Consider the following 23290-nt stretch of genomic DNA (forward strand, 5'->3'; position numbering starts at 1 on the left):
AAAATAAGCACTACCGCACTTAGGTGGTAGTGTGGGGGTTAAATTAAAAATAAAATATAGACTGCTACTGCACACCGTCCACCTCTTCTCCCTCATCCACCGTCTGGACACGCCTTGGCGTGCCCATTTGCCACCAGGCGGTGGGGATCCCCAGTGGAGAGCTCTCCACATGGGAGTCCTCCCCCTTTCTCTCGGGGATCTGGGGTGGAGGGTGCTGCACGCAGCAGTCCCCTGCAACCGCAGGTTGCGGTGGTTCACGGACTCCCAGCCCAACTGCTTGTTCTGTGGGGTGTGGGCGTTTGCACTCCCTTTTTGATTTCCTTAAAAACCTTCTCCTCTGCTTTTGGTTGCACTTCAATCCCACGCTCCTGATCTTTGGGCACCCGGTACGGAGGAGGGAGGGCAGGTCTGAAGACCTCCTCATGGGTCTGCTCCTGGGCCTGGCCAAACTGGCCATCAACAGGTCCAGGCAGCGGGCCATGGAGGGGGTCGTTAGGGCCGACTGCCTGCCCCTCTTCCGCGGTTACGTTAGGGCCCAGGTGACCTTGGAGAAGGAGCACACGGTGTCCACCAACACCCTGGAGTTGTACAGGGAGAGGTGGGTGCCGCAGGGAGTGGAGTGCATCATTTCCCCCTCCAACTCTATTTTGATTTAATCCCTGCCCTCCCCCCTCACTGTTTGATCACACAGCACTGTCCTTTGATGTGAAGGGGCCACTCGGGTGTTTCCTTTCTTCCTGGTGGTGGAACGACCAACACCCTGGAGTTGTACAGGGAGAGGTGGGCGCCGCAGGGAGTGGAGTACATTATTTCCCCCTCCAACTCTATTTTGATTTAGTCCTTGCCCTCCCCCTCACTGTCTGATCACACAGCACTGCCCTTTGATGTGAAGGGTGTTTCCTTTCTTCCTGGTGGTGGAAATTGAATAAAGATTCGTACACCTTGTGTCCTTCACTGTGTCTCACACCTGCACACACACACCATGGGTGCTGGGGGGAAAAAAAAATCAACACTGGGTCAGAGGTACTCTTCACTCTGAGGGAGCTGGATCAGTGTCAAGGACACTCCCTGAGTAAATAAAGGGAGACTTGGTGACGGGATACCGGCCGCTGGGGAGTTATTTCATAAAACATTACTGATTTCTGTTTCTAATACAGCCCAATCTCAGTAGGTTAGAACTCTGATGCAACATTAATAAGTTGCAAAGAGCATTCCTGGGCCTCAGGTTAGCCTACTGTGGGAGGAAGATCAGGGGCCTCTTTGACCTTGGAGCAAGTGCTAGGAGTTGGATCCAAGTCTCATCATAGGATAAATGTCCCCACTTCCACCGGGCACAGAGTTGGGTATGGCACCATGCCTGCTTCCCCCAGCATTAAACATGCACCATGTGGGTGGAGGGGACAGTCAGACCAGACCAGCCCTGCCCCCAGGCCTTGAGCCTGGCCCATGCTGGCTGTGTCTCAAACCCCACAATGAAGTGGACAAGGCAGGAGAAACCTGGTACAAATCCTTGGCAACAAAACTGTCCAGGAGGGCCCATGTTGGTTAGTCACCCTCCTCAGGTCTCTCTCTGCTGCCCACCACAGGGCCCACATATCAAGGTGATGCAGTGTGTCACAGAGTGTTCATTTCCCCCACTACAGCCAAGTTACTGAGATCAAATTATATTTTTATTGGACTCGCTCTCGGGTTGTGGGTCCAGCTGACACTCACAGTGCAATCCCGAAAGGAGTGCTGCACTGTCACAGCTGTCATTCTTCAGGCCACATCTCAAACCCATCGACTCTCTTACACAGGCGTTCTTCTGAAGGACAGTAGGGGAGATATCCTGAGTGTTCAGGCCAATGTTTATCCCTCAGTCTACAACCTCTGACACAGATCATTTGATCTTTAACATATCATTGCTTATGGGATCTCACTGTGGACACAGGGTCTCCGCCATTTTAACAGTTTAGGAGCATATTTCGCTCATTGTAAAACGCTCTGGCCGGCGCTACAGAAATGCAGGATGCTTTTCTATAATCCATATTGGTGCACAGCTGAATACTGGGTGAGGCACAGTGCACGGTCTCCACTCAAGGTGAATAAAGCAGCAGGAACTCCAGGCCCATTGAAAGCCTTCAGGATCCTTACCCATCAATCACCCTGGTTTTCAGGGCAAGATTTCAGCAACACCAAGGTGGCTAGCTCGAGACTGGGAAACACACTGACCCACTAGACTTGTCTTTGTCAAAGGAGACACCCTGAAATGTGCAATGTTTGCTGCAGCTTGTGTAGGGAGCCACAGGAGAGGGGGAGCACTGAGGCACACGGGTTAGAAACTCCATCTTGGTTGCCTGAGTCCCCATCCCAGCTCCTTCAGAAGTTGTTGGAGCCTCAAAGGTCTGACCTGTCACCCACTCACTCGCCCAGTACGCACCAACAGCACACCTCAGGAGGCATGTGGAGGTCAACAAATTAAACTTTGAACAATGCAGAGTGAAAAACGCTCCCATTCACAAAACCCATTGAAACCCTGTTAAAGTTAACTGTTCATAATGTCATGACAGCAGCCCTTTGGGGAAACAGAAACAAAGGCTTGATTGAAACAGCACAAACAGATGGTCATGTTTGTTTTCTGACCTGTACACCTGACGTTAAAAATAACGGAGCAGAGGATTTCTTTTTACTCCCACTGGCAGTTACAACCTCTTTTTTTAAAATATAAACTTTAAAGAATCAGCGAATTAATATAAAAGGGATAAAAGACCTTTCACTCTCTCCATGTAGGCTCATCAGTTTGTGTTTGCTGCGTTGCGAGTTAAGGCCCATACAACAGACAAAATGAGGTACATTCGATTTCTAGCTCAATTTAAACCGGCTGTCACATTCAGGTTCCACATCCGTGTGAATCGTGCCCCTCCCACTGGGCCTGAAGTGGGGGCGGGACTAACCCACCGTGCTTGTGGTTTCCATGGAGTCTTCCCAACTCCTCATCAATGTGTTCTCAGCTTTCCTGATGTTGTTCCTATCTCCCCCAGCGTTGGCTGCTTACCTCCAATCTTGTAAACGTCCTGAAGGGGCAGGCGCAGGGGTTTGGTGATGGGGCGGGTTGGGGGCAGAATCGTGTCCAGGGCTTCGAGTAGGGTCACCCCATTGGCATTGCCCTCCTTGCGTTCGACCTTCCAACCTTTGAACCATGGCATCTATCAGCGGAAAGAGCAGAGGTCAGGAAGAAGGCATTACAGCCAACCTGATGCTGATCCCTGATGGTGATCTGTTTGGAATGTGCTTGATCTCTCACTATGCTCTCTAGATTACTGAACTGCATCCTGACTCACTACACCCCTTCCCTAATCACAATCTCCTCATCTCTCCCAAGTGGTGGGCCCAGACAGGGAGCGTCTGTGACTATTCCTCAATAATGTGCATCATGCTAACCAAGCTCTTCACCCCAATATTGGCCCTTCCCAGTGACAGATAATCACTGGCCACAGACTATCCCTGGTTTACATTCCTGCTCCTTGACCCAGCAGGGCTCCAAGTGGGGGCCAGGTAATGTTATACAGATTAGACCCTAATCCTGGTTTCAATTATCCTTTTGGTGCAGAGTCTGAGGACAGCTGGACAGAAAAGATCCAAACCCCATGGAACGCCCATGCCCTGGAGGTGGCGGGCAGAGAAAGGTCCCATTCACATCTGCCCGCGCCCCCCACCCCCACCCCCGCCCTCCCCACAACTGCATGCCTGAAATCAGGAGCTCTGTAGTTACATGGGACACCAAGCTGCGTGTCTATGGAAAAAGCATGAGGGACTACACCCTGCCCCCAATATGGCCCCCACCTTTGGGTGCTGGGGTAAGGGCCCACTCTGGAGGGTTTGAGCACATAGCTCAGGCTGAGCAGTGTAAAAATGAGGAAGGACTGCACTGTCAGAGAATGCCATCCAGTCCACTGCCTCTATTAAAACCCCAACATTTATATATGGCCATTATTCAACATCAGATTGAGACTCTAGTCTGCTTATCTGCAAATAAGAATTAATGAAGATCGTTTTGATGGAGATCTTAACCAATATGTGGGGTACGTGAAGAGAGACAAGAAACGTTTTTATTTTAACACTGATGGTTTAGTGTTGGATTTACTGCAGACACTGAAAAACAAGGCAGCCCAGTTTAAAAATGGATCAACCGGATGCCTGAAATCAGAGCTAATTGTTCAGCCATCTCACCCGTACAGGGACAGGCCATGGTTGCTTTTAGCTCGTTCCTCTCACAGACAGATCTTACTGACAGGCTGATATCAGACACCCACGACCCGATCTCTTATTTCCCTCATGTTTGCAATGCGAGGTTTATCGGTGACTCAGTGGAATTGAAAGGTGTCAGGTGTGAGCGGCCATTTTGAGCAGGCCACTCCTCGAGTAAATTGTACAAACACAAAATGGCTCCTGTGTCTCTCGGTTTCTCACAGCCGTCCTGGCACTGAGTGAATGCAGGCACCCGGCAACCACCCACAGTCCCCTAGCAACTAGCTGTCAGCTCCGAGTTCAGGAATGAGGCAGCATTCTAATTAAAAGCTCTCCTTCGTGCCTCATTCCCATGGCAGAAAGAAGGTGATTCACAGCTAATTAAAACCCCAGTGATATCAGCAACACATTCCACATCAACAAAGTGCTTTTCCAAGTTAAATCGCTAGCCTCTGACTGCAGTTTTGAAAAGAGTACTTCCTGACAATTCTCATTCTCCTGTACAAATACCACAACGATGGATGACAGCTTTTAGTTTTAACTCTCTCTCTCTTCTCAATCTGCTCCATCCATGTGTGAGTCATAAGATGTAAGAACAGAAGTAGGCCATTCAGCCCATCGAGTCTTTCCACCATTTAGTGAGATCATAGCTGATCTGATCATCCTCAACTCCACTTTTCTGCCTTTTCCCAATAACTCTTGATTCTCATTGTTGATTAAAAATCCATCTCAGCTTTGAGTATACTTAATGACTCAACCTTGACAGCCTTCTGTGGTAAAGAATTCCACAGATTCACTCCCATCTGAGAGAAGAAATTCCTCCTCATTTCTGTCTTAAATGTGCAGCCCCTTATTCTGAGATGGTGCCCTCTAGTCCTAGACTTCCACAAGGAGAAACAACCTCTCCACCTCTCCCTTGTCAAGTCCCCAGAGAACCTGGTATGTTTCAATAAGGTCACCTCTCATTCTTCTAAACTCCGTTAAGTACGGGCCCACCCTACTCAACATCTCCTCACTAGTCAGGAGAGTGATAATGTGTTCTGACCCTACACTCAGCCTTAAAGGGACAGTGATGGCCTCAGAATGGGGTGGGTACTGTGCTAAACACCAGTGCCATTTTGAAAGTTGCCTACTGAAGATGTTAAACCACCTTTTTCCAGTGATAATAAAAGATGTATTTCAAGGTGGAACAAGCAATGGTAAAAAATTGGTAGTACCTCCCCGGTTTCTTCACCTTAACTTTGCTGCATTCAGATTTTTTTTCTATGCAATGATTCACAGCACTTGGATCTGAGCTTTGTTCCATCATTATATCCATGCCCACTGCCTTCAGCTCTTTCTTATTAATCTCTCCTGACGTCTGCCTTATGACAGATCTCCCTCTTTGTTCTTCCTGCCACCTCGCCCTTCCACCAGTTTAAAAACACTTCCACTTTCTAGTTCCCTTCGTTTCTGATGATGGGTCGTCAAGCTGAAACATTAATTCATGTACCTCTTTCCACAGATGCAGCCTGACCTACTGAGTTACCTTAAATTTATATCTTCATCAATTAATATGCCATCAGCTTCTCCTGAATTATTTACATCACCCAGATCCCCCATGTCAGCATTGACCTGGGGGACTAAGTCTGTGACTATGACTCTTGCTTCAGTAAATACTGCTCTTGGCTTGGAATCAGAAGCCCACATCTCAGAATCACATTGGCTGCCTGGATGAAGAAACAAAGATGGCGCCAGAGGGCAGGATTGCAGCATCGTTAGAAGTGCCATCTTTCCAATTAGACATTAACCCAGACCCAGCTGCCCTGATGGCTACAAAAGAGATCCCATGGCACAAAGAAGGGCTGGAGATTCCCCAATGGTGCCTTGGCAAATACTCATCCCCCAATCGCTTCCCCTTTCCCACATCCAGCTGACCCACTCACCTTCACCCATCATCAATCCCAAATGGAGTGCAGCAGTTCAAAATGGCAGCTCACTGCCAACTTCTCAAGGGAGGACAACTAGGGATGGGCAAGAAATAGTTCTCAGCTAGCAATGTCACAACCCTTGCATTAAGAAAAAACTGCCTGAAAGTATTTTTTAAAAATCGCTGGAACAGATTGCCCGGACTTCACCTTATCACAGTCTGTGGGAGCTTGCTGAGCAGCCATTGGCTTATGTGATTCCTGCACTTCAAAAAGCATTTCATTGGCTGTAAAGTTCCTTACAAATAGAGTAAGGAAGACGTGTAGACCATTCAGCCCTTCCAGCTTAAAAGATCATGGCTGATCACATTTTAGCTTCATGTCTATATTCCTGCATTTCCCCTCAGAATATATCACCCCTTTGGTCATCAAGAGTTGACCCCGCCTTAAAAATATTTAAAGAGTCTGCAACCGCTGTCATTTGAGGAGGGGGATTCCAAAGATTCACAGCCATCTGAGAGAAAAACATATTTCCCCTTCTCTGTCTTAAATGGAAGCTGCAAATGTTTAAAAACTATGACCCCCTGCTTCTAGATTCACCCACAAAATTAATTATTCTTTCCCCACCCACCCAGGCAAAACCCTTCAGGATCTAATCTGTTTCAGTGAAATCACCTCTGACTTTCCTAAACTCTAGAGGATAAAGTCCCAACCTTTCTTCATCAAGTAATCTGCTCATTCCCAAGTACACAGTTCCTGGAAACTGAGTGGGTTCTGTTCTGGAATCCATTCACACATGGATTTTTAGGCAAGTCAAACACAATGCAGGACAATATAAAGCAGCTGTTGATAAGTACAGGAAATGTTGGATCTTTAAAATTACACCCCTGCATGGGTTAACATATCTGAGTACAAGCATTGATAAATCAGATGTTTGATAAATTAGACTCGTTAACCTTCCCTGAACTGCTTCCAATGCATTAACATCCCTTCTGTAAGTTCAATGGCCAGTCCTGTACACCATGCTCCAGATGTGGTCTCACCAATGCCCTGTATAACTGAAATATAACCTCCCTAATCGATATTCAATTCCTCTCACAGTAAAACATAACATACTACTAGTTTTCCTGATGACTTGCTGTACCTGCAGACTAACCTTCTGTGAAACATGCACTGGGGCACCCAGCTCCCTCTGTATCTCAGAGTTCTGCCACTTCTCACCGTTTAGATAAGACTCTTCTTTGTATTCTTTCTGCCAAAATGGACAATTTCACAGTTTCCCACAAGGTACTCCATTTGCCAGATCTTTGTCCACCCACTGACCCGATCTCTATCCCTTGGTAGGCTCCTTATGATCTCTTTTCAACTCACTCTCTGACCTACCTTTCTTCAGCAAATGGAGCTCTATACCTCCAATCCCTACATCCACATCATTTCTATAAATGGCAAGGAATTGTGGGCCCAGCACCGACCCCCATGACACACCAACCATGAGACCTGGCTGGGAGAGAGTGAGGAGAAAGTGAGGACTCTGCACATGCTGGAGATCAGAGTTGAAAATGTGTTGCTGGAAAAGCGCAGCAGGTCAGGCAGCATCCAAGGAACAGGAGAATCGACGTTTCGGGCATAAGCCCTTCTTCAGGAATGAGGATTCTGCAGATGCTGGAGATCAGAGTTGAGAGTGTGTTGTTGGAAAAGCACAGCAGGTCAGGCAGCATCCGAGGAACAGGAGAATCAATGTTTTGGGCAAGAACCCATTCCTGGTGAAGGGCTTCTGCCCGAAACGTCGATTCTCCTGCTCCTCGGATGCTGCCTGACCTGCTGTGCTTTACCAGCAGCACACTCTCGACATGAGACCCTGCGAGCCCGATAAAGACCCACTGATTGCTCCTCCCCGCTTCCTGTTCCTTCAGCAGCCAATCTTTGATCCACTTAAACAGGTTACTCCCCCACACCAAGAGCTTTTATTTAATGTGCATCTTATCCAAGGGAGAAATGTTAAGGCTGTGAAAGTCAGGAGAGAAATGAAAGTCTCCCTCCAAATGCAGATCTGCTGACATTTTCAAAGAAAAGTAACTGATCGGATGACAGATTGGCTCTGGACCCAAGATTCTGGAATGTTCCCTGCTGTTGCCTGACTTGCCAGACCCTCATCTTTTTATAGCTGCCACCTGACCTCATGTATCCATTTCAGACAGTGAGCTGGGCTGGTGGTGTGTAACAAAGCTGATAAAGTGAACAATGCCCTGGCTTCACTGTTTAATCCCCCCCCCCATCCATATAACCTCGAAGCTCAGTGAGCAGAGAGCTGGGTCTGTACATTACGGAACGATGGATAGAGACTGAGAGGTTACTCAGGTGATAAAAATAAAGATGGTCATCATTTATCCCATCTATGGGCACGTGGCTCAGCTTTTTACATAAATATCATCAGTGACGCCAACTCTCTCTGTTAAAAATACACGGCTCAGGCAACTGCTCATGGGCAGTGAGTGAATGTCAGCTTCCAGCCCCCACTCTCTGAGCAAACAGCAACAGGGGATCCTACAGCACCTCTGACCTGCTCAAACATTCCATCTGGCTGGAGCTACATTGTACCTCAATTCCATTATTCTGTCTCAGTTGACTTCTCACCACACAAAATCATTTCTGCCTCCCACCTATCAAATCCCCATTCACATTTTAAGCAACTCACTCAGGTCATCTCTACTCGAGACAAAAGAGTTCAATCAATCCCAGTCCCCTGCTCTATCCCCATGAGTAGCCTTGCTAGTTCCTTTTGAACCGACCCTCCCACACTATTTAACCCTTTCAGTTCCACCACCATTCTGACAAATGCGTACTGCATTTCTCCAACATCCCTTTTCCCCTTCTGATGCTCAAAACTGGCTGTGATTACTCTGAACGGGCTCTGTGCCACAACAGCCACCCGAGACCCTGCACACCACTCAAGATAAAGGCCATCATTAAACTTTTACATTATGTTAGTTCCTGTGACCAGCTTTTAATCAATTCTACACTTGAATCTGCAATCTCTTTGCTCACCCACAGTGCCTAACTTCTCATTGCTTAGAAAATATTCAGATTTGTCTTTCATGAGTTAAAGTGGATGATCTCACACTTTCCTACATTAAAACCATTGCCGATGTAGTAAATTGATTAATCTGTTAATGCTCCTTTGTGATTTTCAATTCCCATGTACCCTGCTGGCATTATCGGGTAATTAGTGTTGTCATAAGATTTTGATATACTGTATACAACTCGAGTTTCCGTCATTCAAGTCATGTATCGATTTAGATAGAAGCTGTGATTTCAAAATGGATCTCGGGACTAGGGGAGGGGATCCCAGATCATGTGTTACCACTTACAGGACAGAGCCATGACCTTTATTCTCTGCCTTCTTCCTCCCATTGGCCAGCCAAGGGCTGACAATCTCCCAGGTCACTTCACCATCTTGTCTAGGTCTCAATGAGACCTTTCTGCTAATCTCTGCTAATCACAATGTGCTCAGTCTCCCATCCACCTCATCCCAGGGAGCCTGTCCTCTATCACCTTCACTGCAGGTGCCCTCTTCCTGAGGTAAGGAGACCAACACTACCCATTGTACTCTATTGGTACAGTCCCACCAAAACTGCCCAGCTTCCTGCGCCTAGAAACAGTCTCTGCTCATTCACTCCATCAAAACCCTTCAAATATTTGAACACCTCAATTTAATCTCGATTGCACCTTCACCACTCGAAGAGGAGTGCCAATTTTTCCACTTCCTCCTCCTCACTGAAACCACTCACCCTCATCGCCCTCAGCAAAGCCTTGACGTCTTTCCTAATGTGCGGCACCCAAAACTGAACCCAACTCAGTTCCAGAGTTGGAGGAGAAAGTGAGGTCTGCAGACGCTGGAGATCAAAGCTGAAACTTTATTGCTGGAACAGCACAGCAGGTCAGGCAGCATCCAGGGAACAGAAGATTCGACGTTTCGGGCACATGCCCTTCTTCAGGAAGAAGAAGATTCCTGAAGAAGGGCATGTGCCCGAAACGTCGAATCTTCTGTTCCCTGGATGCTGCCTGACCTGCTGTGCTGTTCCAGCAATAAAGTTTCAGCTCAGTTCCAGAGTTGGCCTCGCCATTGTTTATAAAGTTTGAGGATAATTTCCATACCTGTATTTATAAAGCGGAGGTACCCACATATCATTTTGCTGTGTCATTCTCTATGCTTTAAATACATACATCTCCCTGATCATACACCCTGCCTTCAATACTGTGCCTTCCACACTGTCTTTTATTGACTCATTCCTCCCATTAAAATAAATCATTTTACATTTTTAGTGTCATGGGGTCCTTACAGCACAGAAGAAGACCATTCAGCCCATCAAATACATGCTGTCTTCAATGCAATTCAATCAATCCCAGTCCCCTGCTCTATCCCCATGAGTAGCCTTGCCTGTTCCTTTTGAAACCACGCATCTCCTCTAAATTTCATCTCCTATGTATCCAACCATGTCACTACCTGGCCATATCCTCCTGAACTCTATTGTATCCTTTACAGTCTTTGAATTTTTGTCCTGTGTACCCAAGTCCAGATCATTAATATTTAACAATTCTTTAATTTACTGTGGAACATGGGCGCCACTGGCTGGGCCCTGTGGTTATTGCCCGTCCCTAGTTGCCCTTTGAGAAGGTGGGGGTGAGCTGCCTTCTTAAACCGCTGTAGTCCATGTGCTGTGGGTAGACCCACAATGCCTTTAGGAAGGGAATTCCAGGACTTTGACCCAGCGACAGTGAGGGAACGGAGATATATTTCCAAGTCAGAATAGTGAGTGCCTTGGAGGGGAGCTTGCAGGTGGTGGTGGTCCCATGTATCCGCTGCCCTTGACCTTCTAGGTGGGAGTGGCCATGGGTTTGGAAGTGCTGTCTGAGGATCTTTAGTGAATTTCTGCTGTGTATCTTGAAGATAGTCCACACTGCTGCTACTGAGCATGAATGGCAGAAGGAGTGGATGTTTGTGGATGTGGTGCCAATCAAGTGGGCTGCTTTGTCATAGAGTCATAGAGATGTACAGCATGGAAACACTCTTCAGTCCAACTAGTCCATGCCAACCTGATACCTTAAATGAATCTAGTCCTATTTGCCAGCATTTAGAAGAATGGAGGGGAATCTTATCAAAACATATAAAATTATGAAGCGAATAATTTAAGGGGACATAAATTTAAGGTGAAGGGTGGAAGGTATAGGGGAGATGTCAGGGGTGGGTTCTAGGGGAGATGTCAGGGGTGGGTTCTTTACCCAGAGAGTGGTGGGGGCATGGAATACGCTGCCTGTAGAGTCAGAATCTTTGGTGACCTTTAAGCGGCAATTGGATAGGTACATGGATGGGTGCTTAAGCTAGGACAAATGTTCGGCACAACATCGTGGGCCGAAGGGTCTGTTCTGTGCTGTATTGTTCTATATTCTATGTTCTATGAATAGATAAAATAGAAGTAGAGAGGATGTTTCCACTGGCAGGTGAAACTAGGACAAGAGGGCATAGCCTCAAAATCAGGGGGAGCAAATTTAGGACTGAATTGAGAAGGAACTTCTTCAACCAGAGGGTTGTGAATCTGTGGAATTCCCTGCCCAGGGAAGTAGTTGAGGCTTCCTCATTAAATGCTTTTAAAGCTAAGATAGATAATTTTTGAACAATAAAGGAATTAAGGGATACAGTGAGAGGGCGGCTAAGTGGAGCTGAGGCCATGAAAGGTTCAGCCATGATCTTATTGAATGGTGGAGCAGGCTCGAAGGGCCAAATAACCTACCCCTGCTCCTTGTTCTTATTTGGCCCATATCCCTCTAAACCCTTCCTAATCATATACCTATCCAGATCCCTTTTAAATGTTGTAATTCCTGGATGGTATTGAGCTTCGTGAGTGTTGTTGGAGCTTCACCCATCCAGGCAAGTGGGGGGAGTATTCCATCACACTCCTGATTTGGGCCTTGTAGATGGTGGACAGGCTTTGGGGAGTCAGGAGGTGAGTTACTCACTGCAGTGTTGTTAGCCTCTGGCCTGCTATTGTAGTCACCATGTTCACTGTCTGATCAATTGATGCAGGGTTTATCCCTCTCTGCATTTTCAAACTGGGGAGAAACATTTACAATTGTCCAGTCTGACACCACCTGCATATCTAAGGAAGATTAGGAAATTGCAGTTTGGATGTCTAAAACGTCTATCCTTATTTTTCTCAATAAGTTACAATGAATCCTATCTTTTATGGTGTTCAGTTTTAGCTATTTTCATCCTAACGGATGGCATGATTGTCTCTCTCTCTCTCTATTGTTATTTCCTCAGTGAAAACAGGTGCAAAGCATTCATTTGGTTTTAACTTATCAGCTGTGGCCTTCACCACCACAGAAGGCTGGTCCTTCATTTGCACATTGTTAATTGGGGTAGCCTTTTACGATACGTGCATTCAGAAAAGACTTTAGTTCTCTTTTATATCATCTGCTCATCTATTCTCAAACTCTCTCTTCGTTCTATTACTTTCTGTTCGGTGCTCCCTTGTCCTGGTTGTATTTATTTGCTTCTTCATTGAACGACAGAGCTGACTTTCAGATGTTGCAATTCAGGGAGTTGTATCCTTGGACAACTTCCCTTCATCTGTGAATGTGTCCAGTCTACCCCCTCGTAAAGTCCCATGACTGGTATTGCTCCTTTGCCCTTTAAGCTGTCAATCTTTGATCCAATTTCACCAGATTCTTACCCAGCTTTACTGAAACGACTCTTCCTTAAATATTTCAAATTGGAAATTTCCCTCAGCCTTCTTCATCACTGTTCAGAACCTTTCATTGTTGGAATGTTTGGGATTGAAGGTGAAGTATTGAGCAGGTTTGGAAATGGGGTTCAGTGGCAGGAAACAGAGAGGAGGCAGAATGGACACCTTCTCAAATTGGCAGAACCTGTGTGTGGTGTCCCACAAGGATCTGTGTTGGAGCGTCAACTGTTCATCATGTTTATTAATGATACAGAGGATGGAGGAGAAAGCCCCTTAGCTTAACTTGGTAGTGATAACGTTGATAGTGGCATAAAATTACAAAGAGGTATTGCGTCATTGAGTGAACAGGCAAAACAGTGTGAAATTAACTTCAACATCAGCATTCACATCAGACCTGAAAGAAGAATATCTGAAATGATAAAATGATGGAAACAGTGAAGGTCCAAAGAGACCTGGTAGTGCAACTATATTGAAATGTCATGAACAGAAACAAAAAATAACAAATCAGGTAAATGAAAAGCTGCTCCTGTATCTAGAGGATTAGAATACAAGGGAATAGAAATCCTACCGCAGTGATACAAAGCCCTGGTTAGACCCCCACCCCCTGGAGTCACTCTGGGCTCTGGGCTCCACGCTCAGGAAGGAGACACCGGCCTTGGAAGCAGAGTTGTCTCAATTCCCCAGAATGAATCTTGACTCTAATGTTTACAATGCAAGGGGAGATTTCATAAACTAACCTTAATATTCCTTGGAACCCAGAATATTAAGAATTGACCTGATTGAAAACTGCAACATATTAAAGAGAAACAGAGAGGGGAGAGAAAATTTATCGGATGTCTAAAACAAGGAAGCTTGGTTTCAAATTTAACTAAAGTGAATTTAGGGAAGGTTTCCATGCACAGAAGATGATAAATGTTTGGAACTCTTTTCTTGAAACAGCAATTGCTTCCAGGTCTATTGTTAATCTCATTCAGAGACTGTAGACTTTTGTTAACGATGAAGGGATGGTGGGTACAGTTAGCTAGGTTGCAGATGAACTATGATACCATTGAACACTGGAGCAGATTCTTGGGGCTGATTAATCTGCTCCAGTTAACTTAATTATATTTTGATTGCTGTTTATCAAATGCTCCCCACCTCCTGGAAAATCCCCCATTTGATTCCCTGGAATGAGGTGTGGAAATACTTCCTCATTCTATGTACATATTGGACACAAATCAGGAATTCTGCCACCTCTTCTCCCTTTCCAGTATTAACTCAGCTTTCATTCTCACCAGACAAACACTGGTCAGTATTTAGTCCAATATCACCTCCTCACAATTGGTGCTCTGTAGCACAGTCCTACACACCCCCAATAGCTTCACTACTTCCCCCCAACCTTCCTACATTCTGATAAACTGGAGTCTGTCTTTGCTCGTGAAGTATATCATCACTCTCCAATTTATTAACAGTATATTTGACCAATATTGCCATGGACTCTATGATTCCTTTTCCAACTTACCTGAATAAAGAAAAAGAAAGTTCTGTTTACAACGTGTGGGCACAGACTGATTGAGGGTTGTAAGGCAGGTTCGGGAAGTGGTTAGTAAGGTCACAGGGATCTGCTTAATAACAGCACTCAGTATAACAACAACCATAGGATATGGAAACATTTATAAACTGCCTCAGCTTCATGTTCAGTATTATTTCCAGTTTTGGATGCCACACTTTAGGATGGATGTGAAGGTATTCAAGACAGATTGGATCAGATGTTTCTGCAATTCACACAAGTTCCTGAGATCAGGGACTTTAGTTAGGTGGATCAATTGGAGGAGCTGGGACTGTTCTCCTTTTAGGAGATTCACAGGAGGGCTTTCTGATTAGAAGGGTTTCTGATTAGATGTGTTTCTAATTAGAGGGGTTTAAGTGGATGGCCAGAGTAGAGGAGGAGTTACCGTTCCCGCTGGTGAAAGAGATGATAAGCAGACAACATTAATTCAAGGTGAATGACAGAACAGGCAACAGTGCCATGAAGAATAGGACAAAACAGCCAGAGAGAAAATCTTTGCATGGCTCGGAAAAGGAATGGAGGAGTCAGACAAGCTGAATGACACTTGTAAAGGGTTAGCATTAACTCAATGGACTAAATGGCCTTCTTCAGTGCTGAAACCATTCCAAGATTGAAAGACATTGTAAACAGGCAGACAAGTACTCAATCCTCTCCTGCTTTGAGCTGACTGTCTGTTATTGCAATTAAATAATAATCCCAGGTGAGTATCTGTGCAGGCACCAATCCTATTTACCATGTTCCAAGCGTTTACACACGTGTACACTGAGTCCATTTTAGTCTGCTTTGTATTCCCGTCAATGCACCCTCACTGTCTGTCCTTCCTGGATGGACAAATAGGTACTGGGGTGAAAAATTACCACAGCATATCAACAGAGGTTGGAGCCCACACCCCAAAACCGGGTACAACAGGACCCCACTAGGAGGTAGTGTTTAGAGAACTGTACCCCAACATGGAGTCAGTCATCATCATACTGACCAGCACACATCAATCCTTTCAGGAAGGGATAATTTGGGATAAGAATCTTGACTTGTATGGAATTTCAGGTCTCGCTGTCCATAAAAACCTGTCATTTCTCTGGGAGAAAATTAAACATGGATTCTGAATGTTTACAGGCAATTCTTACTCACATTGGGTGAGGCCTCCAACATGTTATCACCATGCCAACCGGACACTGGCACAAAGGGGACAGTGATTGGGTTGTAGCCAATCTTTTTAATGTAGGCGCTAACTTCCTTCACAATTTCATCGTAGCGCTTCTCACTGTACGGAGGCTCGGTGGAGTCCATTTTGTTGACCCCCACGATGAGCTGCTTCACCCCGAGAGTGTAGGCCAGGAGCGCGTGCTCACGGGTCTGGCCGTTCTTGGAGATGCCAGCTTCAAATTCACCAACACCAGCAGCCACTATCAGCACAGCGCAGTCAGCCTGGACAGACAGAGAGAGACACACACACTTCGTCAAAGTCATGCTCTCTGACCCCTGTGGGCACCAACCCTTGACCCCTCCATTCACTGTCGACAGAGCTCCTTTACAATTACACTCTGCCCTCTGACCCCAGAGCTCACTGTTCCCTCCGATCATTAACCACTGACCTTTGCACTCCCACTGACCCACGCTGGCAAACTCAGAACCAAGCCCCCAGGTTTTAAAATTCCCTCCCTTATTTTCAAATCCATCAATGGCCTCACAATCCATAACCCTCTGAAATCTTTGCAATCCTTGGATTCCAGCCCTTGCAGTCAAATATAGGTCCAGCCTGAGTAAGAACTGCAGCTCTGCTCCACTAAAGGAGTATTTAATTTTGTCAAACAATCCACCGTTTTTATGATCTATTTGTGGATGACTTTCATCAGTTTGAAGCTAATTTGAGCTTCAATTGCCAATCAGGTTCCAGGTTACCAGTTCAGTAACATAACTGCTACACCCAATAATCTGATGCAGAACCACTGGGTTAGGAATTCACAAATGTTAGCCCAGGCTCACTCTGTGTTGTCACCCAAGGTTGCCTGCAGGAGACTGTGGATGTGTGTCTGTCATAATGGAGTCAGATGTCACTTGACACCAGGTTATGGTCCAACAGGTTTATTTGAAATCACAAACTTTCGAAGCACAGCTCCTTCATCGGGTGAAGCAGTGCTCTGGAAGCTTGTGATTCCAAACAAACCTGTTGGATGATAACCTGGTGTGTTGTGATTTCTGACTTTGTCCACCCCAGTCCAACATCAGCATCTCCACATCATGTCATAACGGAGAACTGGTCTAGCCTGTGATGCCCTCTATGAGTGAATAGTCTGGTTACCCTCACTAACTGTTTTCACAGAGATGTGTCACTCTGGTGAGGTTCAGAATCTTGACAACACCTTTAGAACCACACCCAGTACCACCCTGAAAACTGTGAGTCCTCAACTCTAATCCACTTACTATTCCCTATTCCCTTCATCAAAACACTGCTGGCTGTACCGTCACCTCTCTGTTTTGTTTCCCTCAAGATTGTCTTTAAAGTTTTTCTCATTGACCCAAGCCATTAATCACCTGTCCTGATTCCCATTTTATTTAGCTCAGGGTCAATTTTGTCTGATTATGTTTGAACGGAGTTGACCAGATGGGGTAAAAATCAGGAAAGGGAGGAATAAAATGCTTTGATTTCAAGTTTGGAAATCTGCTTTGGCCTCCCACAGCTTTTTACTGACCTGAGAGGTTCCAGTGATCATGTTCTTAATGAAGTCCCTGTGGCCAGGAGCATCAATGATGGTGATGTAATACTTTGGTGTCTCAAACTTCCACAGAGAGATGTCAATAGTGATACCTCGCTCACGTTCAGCTTTCAGCTTGTCCAGGACCCAGGCGTATTTGAAGGAACCTTTACCCATCTGAGCAAGAGTGATCAGAATTGGTTCTGTGTCAATGAGATATTCGCACTACAAAGATCATCAAACGCTTACCATAGAATCGACACCTTTTAAAACAATGTGGGAGATTGCAAGGAAAGTATTTACAAGAATATCGAACTTGAACAAAACATTACTTATACAGATTGCAGAGTACAAAGGCAGGTCATTCAGCCTCTCCTACCTGTGCAAGCTCTGTGAAAGAGCTATCCAATTAGTTCAACTGCTCTGCTGTCTCGCTATAGCCCTGAATGTTGTCCTGTTTCAATTATTTAGCGAGCTCCCCTTGAGGATTAGTCTATCCACTGCCTGCTCTGGCAGCTCATTGCAGTCTATATGTGGTGATTGAATGGCGGAGTGGACTCGATTGGCCGAATGGCCTTACTTCCACTCCTATGTCTTATGGTCTTATGATGATGATTAACTTGATCCAAGCTTCCTGAATGTTGATTATGTTCCTGTGGAACATGCTGGGAAGGTGCAACATCAATGTAATTTGTTGTTGGCTATAAGAACCAATGATTCTGAGAAGTTCCAGGTCATCCCTCCAAACTATCGTTGAACCCCTACTATGTGGAAGCATTCGTTACATCAAATCAACAGCAAACCTCTGAAGAGCATCCCACCCAGATTACCCCATAGCCCGGAATTTCTTTGCCCAATCCACCTAACCTGCAGATCTTTGGACTGTGGGAGGAAACTGGAGCACCCGGAGGAAACCCACGCAGACACGGGAAGAATGTGCAAACTTCACACAGTCAGTTGCCCGAGGCAGGAATTGAACCTGGATCCCTCACTGTCCCTAAGGGTAGGCTGCGAGGTGAGGTAACTTCTTGAGTATCACCAAGTGACTTGCTGGACCCTATATCAGACAGCAGTCAAGAGTCAATCACATTGCTGTGGGTCCGGAGTCATATGTGGACCAGACCAGGTAAGGATGGCAGATTCCCTTCCCTAGGACAGTGGTGACCCAGATGGGTTTAAAGACAATGGACAGTGGCTTCATGACCACCATTACACCAGCTCTCTCTTCCAGATTTTTACTGAATTCAAACTTCTGCCATGGCAGGATTCTACTCCAGGTGCTCAGAACATTAACCTGGGTCTCTCGATTACGAGCCCGGTGACAATCCTGCAACACCACTGGCACTAGCTATCCAGTGGTACTGATGTGACAGAGACAATTACAGAGATGGGGATGAATGAAGCCATGGGGGGTTATGAATACAAGGATGAGAATTTTACAATGGAGGCGTTTCTGGACACGAACCAATCACCGTGGACTGTATTTGTGGAGAACTAGCCAGCTTGTTTGAAGAAGAGGTCCTCTGTGCGGGAACCACCCACGTGGCAGTTTGAAGCAACTGTCCTGCTGCACAGGAACTTCTAGCTAACTGCAAGGTCACACACCTTCAAACCAGTCTCCCAGCCAGGGCACGGAGGGGTCAATGCGTGAAGGGAACATGGTGAGAGATGGGAAAAGGGTAGCAGAGTTTAAAACAAGCTGAAGTTTGGGGTTGGGAGACCAACCAGGACAACACTGGAATAATCAAATAATAAAACCAAGAACTACAGATACTGAAGATATGGGTGTCATGGTAGCTCAGTGGTTAGCACTACTGCCTCACAGCACCAGGGGCTTGGGTTCAATTCTAGCCTCATGTGACTGTCTGTGTGGAGTTTACATTTTCTGCGTGGGTCCCTTCTGTGTGCTCTGGTTTTTCGCACAGTCCAAAGATGTGCAGTTTAGGGTGGATTGGCCATGGGAAATTGACCATAGTGTCCAGGGATTAGCCATGGGCAGGAGAATTGAGCACTCAAGGCCTCAGCCTTAGAGTAAAGAGGAAACCTTTTAGAACAGAGATAAGGAGAAACTTCTTCAGCCAGAGGGTGGGGAATCTGTGGAATTCATTGCCACAAAAGGCTGTGGAGGTCAGTTTATTGAGTGTATTTAAGACGGAGATAGATAGGTTCTTGATTGCCAAGGGGATCGAAGGTTACAGGGAGAAAGCGGGCAAATGGGGTTGAAAAGCCTATCAGCCATGATTGAATATCTGAGCAGACTCGATGGGCTGAATGGCCTAATTTCTGCTCCTATGACTTACGGTCTTATGGGAGATGTGGTGTTCTAGGAATAGGGAGGGATGCTGATGGAGGGTCAGCGCAGACTCAGTGGTGCATGGTCTCTTTCTGCACTGTAGGAATTCCACATTTCTGAAACAAAAGCATAAATTGCTGGGAACATCTCAGCAGCTCAGAGTTAACATTTCGGGTCCAATTGCTTGATGAAGGGTCATTAACTCTGTTTCTCTCTCCACAAGTGCTTCCAGACTTGCTGAGTTTCTCCAGCTATGTCTGTTTTAGATGGAATAACCAATATGGATGTAACAAAGGTGTGGTGGGCAGTTTCGACTTGAGGCTGGGGTGGATATTGTCAAAGTGACCGATCAGCGGGAGCAGGTGGATGTGAGGCAGGATATATTACCAGGATGACAGGGAACCCTGAGACATGAGTAGTTGGGTAGGGCCAGGGAAAATAGGGTGCCTTGAAGCTTCCAGAATGTTCTGTCATATTTCCAACCACTTTCAAAGCACATTCTCTGCATCTGAAGAGTCATCCATGAGATGGGTAAAGAGTATAAAAATGGATAAAGGGTAAACAATGAGCACAGAATTGCTGAATCACTAGACAAACATTAAATGCAAAACAAAAATTGATGCCAATGGTGGTTAAGGTCCCACGTTCACAGATAATTCCCAAAACGTATCAGCTTTGAAAAAAAATAGCAGGTGTCAGAAAAAGCACAAGTAAAATTAGTTCAATCCTGCAGCCATCACATCCACATTACTGGAATATTCTGAATGCCTGGTGAACGACAACTACGGAAAGGTCTGACCCATTGGTGAGTCAGCAAAGACACTGAACCTGGAATAGATCACCATGGAAACCAAGGACAACAAGTTGCATTTATAGAGCACCATTAAGGTAATAAAGAAATCCAAGATTCATAGTAACATTATCAAAAAAGGTCATCAAACCACTAAAGGGATTATTTGGCCAGGTGAGATGAGTTTTAAGGAGGAGATGGAGCGAGAGAGACAGGGGTTGGAGTTCAAGCAGCTGTAGGTCATCAAAGGCAGAGATTAAAATGAACATGTACTAAACTGGAGATGTGCAGCAATTTCAGAGGCTCGTGGGGCTACAGGAGATTACAAAGACAGGAGGAATGAGGCATGGAAGGATTTAAAAACGAGGTTGAGAAATTTGCAAATTGAGGTGCTGTAGTAGAGGGGAAGGTAATGTAGGTGAACCAATGGGAGGTGAAAGGGAGTTGGTGTGAACAGGCCAGCCAGGACATCAGCCCAGAAAACATCACCTGGTCAAGCCTGGAGGACACAAACTGTAACACAATAAAGAGAAGCGATTTCAAAGGATGGTCCCCACATCTGCTGGCTTCCATCATCCTGGACCTCACAAACCACAAGATGTCACCAATCACATGATCAGCAAACGGCCAATTGTTAACCGGTTTGTTAGAATGGTTGGCATTGCAATCATCGTCCATGGCAAGTTTCCAACTCTGAACGGGCAGATCTGGGATGTCTTTTTTTAACCCACTGCCCCACCCAATGCCAACAGCCAATGATAACATCTTCAATCATTTTAGAATCAATGAAGAAACGGGGACAACTGTGCATTTTTTAAAAAAAGTCAGATATTTCTCCCAGGTGCTCACCCAGTGACCTGCAGGTTAACTCAATCCCAGCAAACACTGGGGTCAAACCTGGACAGTTCATAACAAACAGACAGGCATCAAAATGGTAAAGTCATAGTTCATTTTCTTAAAAAAACAGTATTTGACCACCGTCTGCAAACAAATCCTATTCCAGAAAATTAAAATGAAGGAAAGGAACATTTAAAATATAAATATACTGTAAACAAATAGGACATAATCTTTCAACCTCTACAATATTGAGTTAAGGGACTGAGTGGGCTATTTTTGCTCCTAATATGGTCAGGGACCAAACTCTGCTGAGGCTCAACTGGGACCATACTGGAAATGTGACTGTGCTGAAAGCAATGGTAGGAATACGTTGGGAATGTGTTGGGACACTGATGGTAACATCTTAGAAGCTGTGCTGGGAAAAGTGCTGGAACCAGGGCTGGGATGGAGCTGAGATTGGGATGGAAAAATTCTGCAATGTAGCTGGGATTCAGTGGGGAAGCTGCTGGGATAGATTTGGGATGCTGCTGGAGTGGAGCTGCTGGGATGGATTTGGGATGAAGTGGGAAGCTGCTGGGATCGAGCGGGAAGCTGTTGGGATGGAGCTGGGATGGAGTTAAGAAGCTGTTGGGATGGAGCTCTGTTGGAGTTGGGATGGAGCTGGGAAAAAATGGGAAGCTGTTGGGATGGAGCTGGGATGGAGTTGGGAAGGTGCTGGGATGGATTTGGGAAGGTAATGGGATGAAGTGGAAAGCTGTTGGAATGGAGCTGGAATGGAGTTGGGAAGGTGCTGTGATAAAGTGGGAAGCTGTTGGGATGGTGCTGGGATGGAGTTGGGAAGGTGCTGGGATGGATTTGGGAAGGTAATGGGATGAAGTGGAAAGCTGTTGGAATGGAGTTGGAAAGGTGCTGGGATGAAGTGGAAAGGTGCTAGGATGAAGTGGGAAGCTGTTGGGTTGGAGCTGGGATGGAGTTGGGAAGGTGCTGGGATGAAGTGGAAAGCTGTTGGGATGGAGCTGGGATGGAGTTGGGAAGGTGCTGGGATGAAGTGGAAAGCTGTTGGAATGGAGCTGGGAAGGTGCTGGGTTGAAATGGGAAGGTGCTAGAACTCTCCGTTACCTCTGCCGCCTCCTTCTCGAATTTTTCGATGGTTCTCTTGTCGATGCCGCCACATTTGTAGATGAGGTGTCCGGTGGTGGTGGATTTGCCGGAATCGACATGCCCGATGACCACAATGTTGATGTGAATCTTCTCTTTGCCCATGGCTGGGGCTGGGGCTGGGGCTGGAGCTGGAGCTGGGGACAGATCACTGCAGCAGACACAGAGAGAGAGAGAGAGAGGAGTCAGGGAGGGGGGATCCTCGGAGTCAGCCCCGCTACAGGGAAGGTGAAAGGGTCAAGCCCAGTTCTGGGTTTGGGAAGGGGGCGCAGCCTCCAAGACTCTGCTGAGGATCTCGCTCAGATCGGGGGGAATATTCCAAAGGATCCCAGCAGGTGCCTGGTTTCAGTTCATGGAGATTGGTCTAAATATAACTCCCTCTCAATCCCGCCCTCTCCCTAAATGTAATTATCTTTCCCAATCTCCCAATTCCTTGCTTTTAAAACGTTTCTTTGTCTGGAATGATTACATTAGTAGACTGTCTCCTTTTCATTTCCCACCCAATCGCTTCTCTCTCTCTCTCCCTCCGTGTGGAAGAATAGCTGGTTTTATTCCTGGGATTATTCTGTCTCTCTGCGCCCTTTTATCTATCTATTCCTCCTCCTTCCCTATCTCACCATCTCTCTCCCTCCTTCCATTCTATTTAATCCTATTCCCTTTTCACTCTGTCTCCCTGTAACTCAGCTCCTGCTTATTGAGTGCAGACAGCCCAGCCCTCCCCCAGGGTTAGCCCCCGCTCTGTTCCCTGTCCCCCCCGGGGTGATCCTGCCTCTCCTGCCCGCTCTTACCTGAGCTGCTGCCGGGGAGACCGGCTGCCGCTTCTCGCTGATCTTTATTGCGGACGGCGGTGGGCGGTCTCAGCAAATACTGACAAGCCTCCTCCCTCCCTTCTCCCTCCCTCCCTCCTACAGCAATGCGGTAAAGAACCTTCACCAAAATAACATACTGCGGAGAGAGAGAGAGATAAACAGAGAGAGGGAGGATAGAGGGATAAAGAGGGAGGATAGAGGGATAAAGAAGGAGGGAGGATAGAGGATAGAGGGATGAAGAGGGAGGATAGAGGGATAAGAGAGAGGGAGGATAGAGGGATAAG

General features: G+C 46.3%; 1 protein-coding gene across 1 annotated transcript in view; it reads right to left on the reverse strand.

Annotated features, from left to right (window-relative positions):
- The window catches only part of LOC122560322 (elongation factor 1-alpha 2), a 36165-nt gene extending 13073 nt beyond the window's left edge, over nt 1-23092 (reverse strand). The window contains exons 1-5 of the mRNA XM_043710929.1: nt 22986-23092; nt 22159-22348; nt 17117-17296; nt 15555-15851; nt 3035-3185 (exon numbers count right to left, since the gene is read on the reverse strand). Coding sequence (XP_043566864.1) covers nt 3035-3185; nt 15555-15851; nt 17117-17296; nt 22159-22302 — 772 coding nt within the window. The 5' untranslated portion in view covers nt 22303-22348; nt 22986-23092. The remainder of the gene's footprint in view (nt 1-3034; nt 3186-15554; nt 15852-17116; nt 17297-22158; nt 22349-22985) is intronic.
- Between the last annotated feature and the right edge of the window lie 198 nt (nt 23093-23290).

The sequence above is a fragment of the Chiloscyllium plagiosum genome, chromosome 20, assembly GCF_004010195.1.
Source record: "Chiloscyllium plagiosum isolate BGI_BamShark_2017 chromosome 20, ASM401019v2, whole genome shotgun sequence".
Taxonomy (NCBI): Eukaryota; Metazoa; Chordata; class Chondrichthyes; order Orectolobiformes; family Hemiscylliidae; genus Chiloscyllium; species Chiloscyllium plagiosum.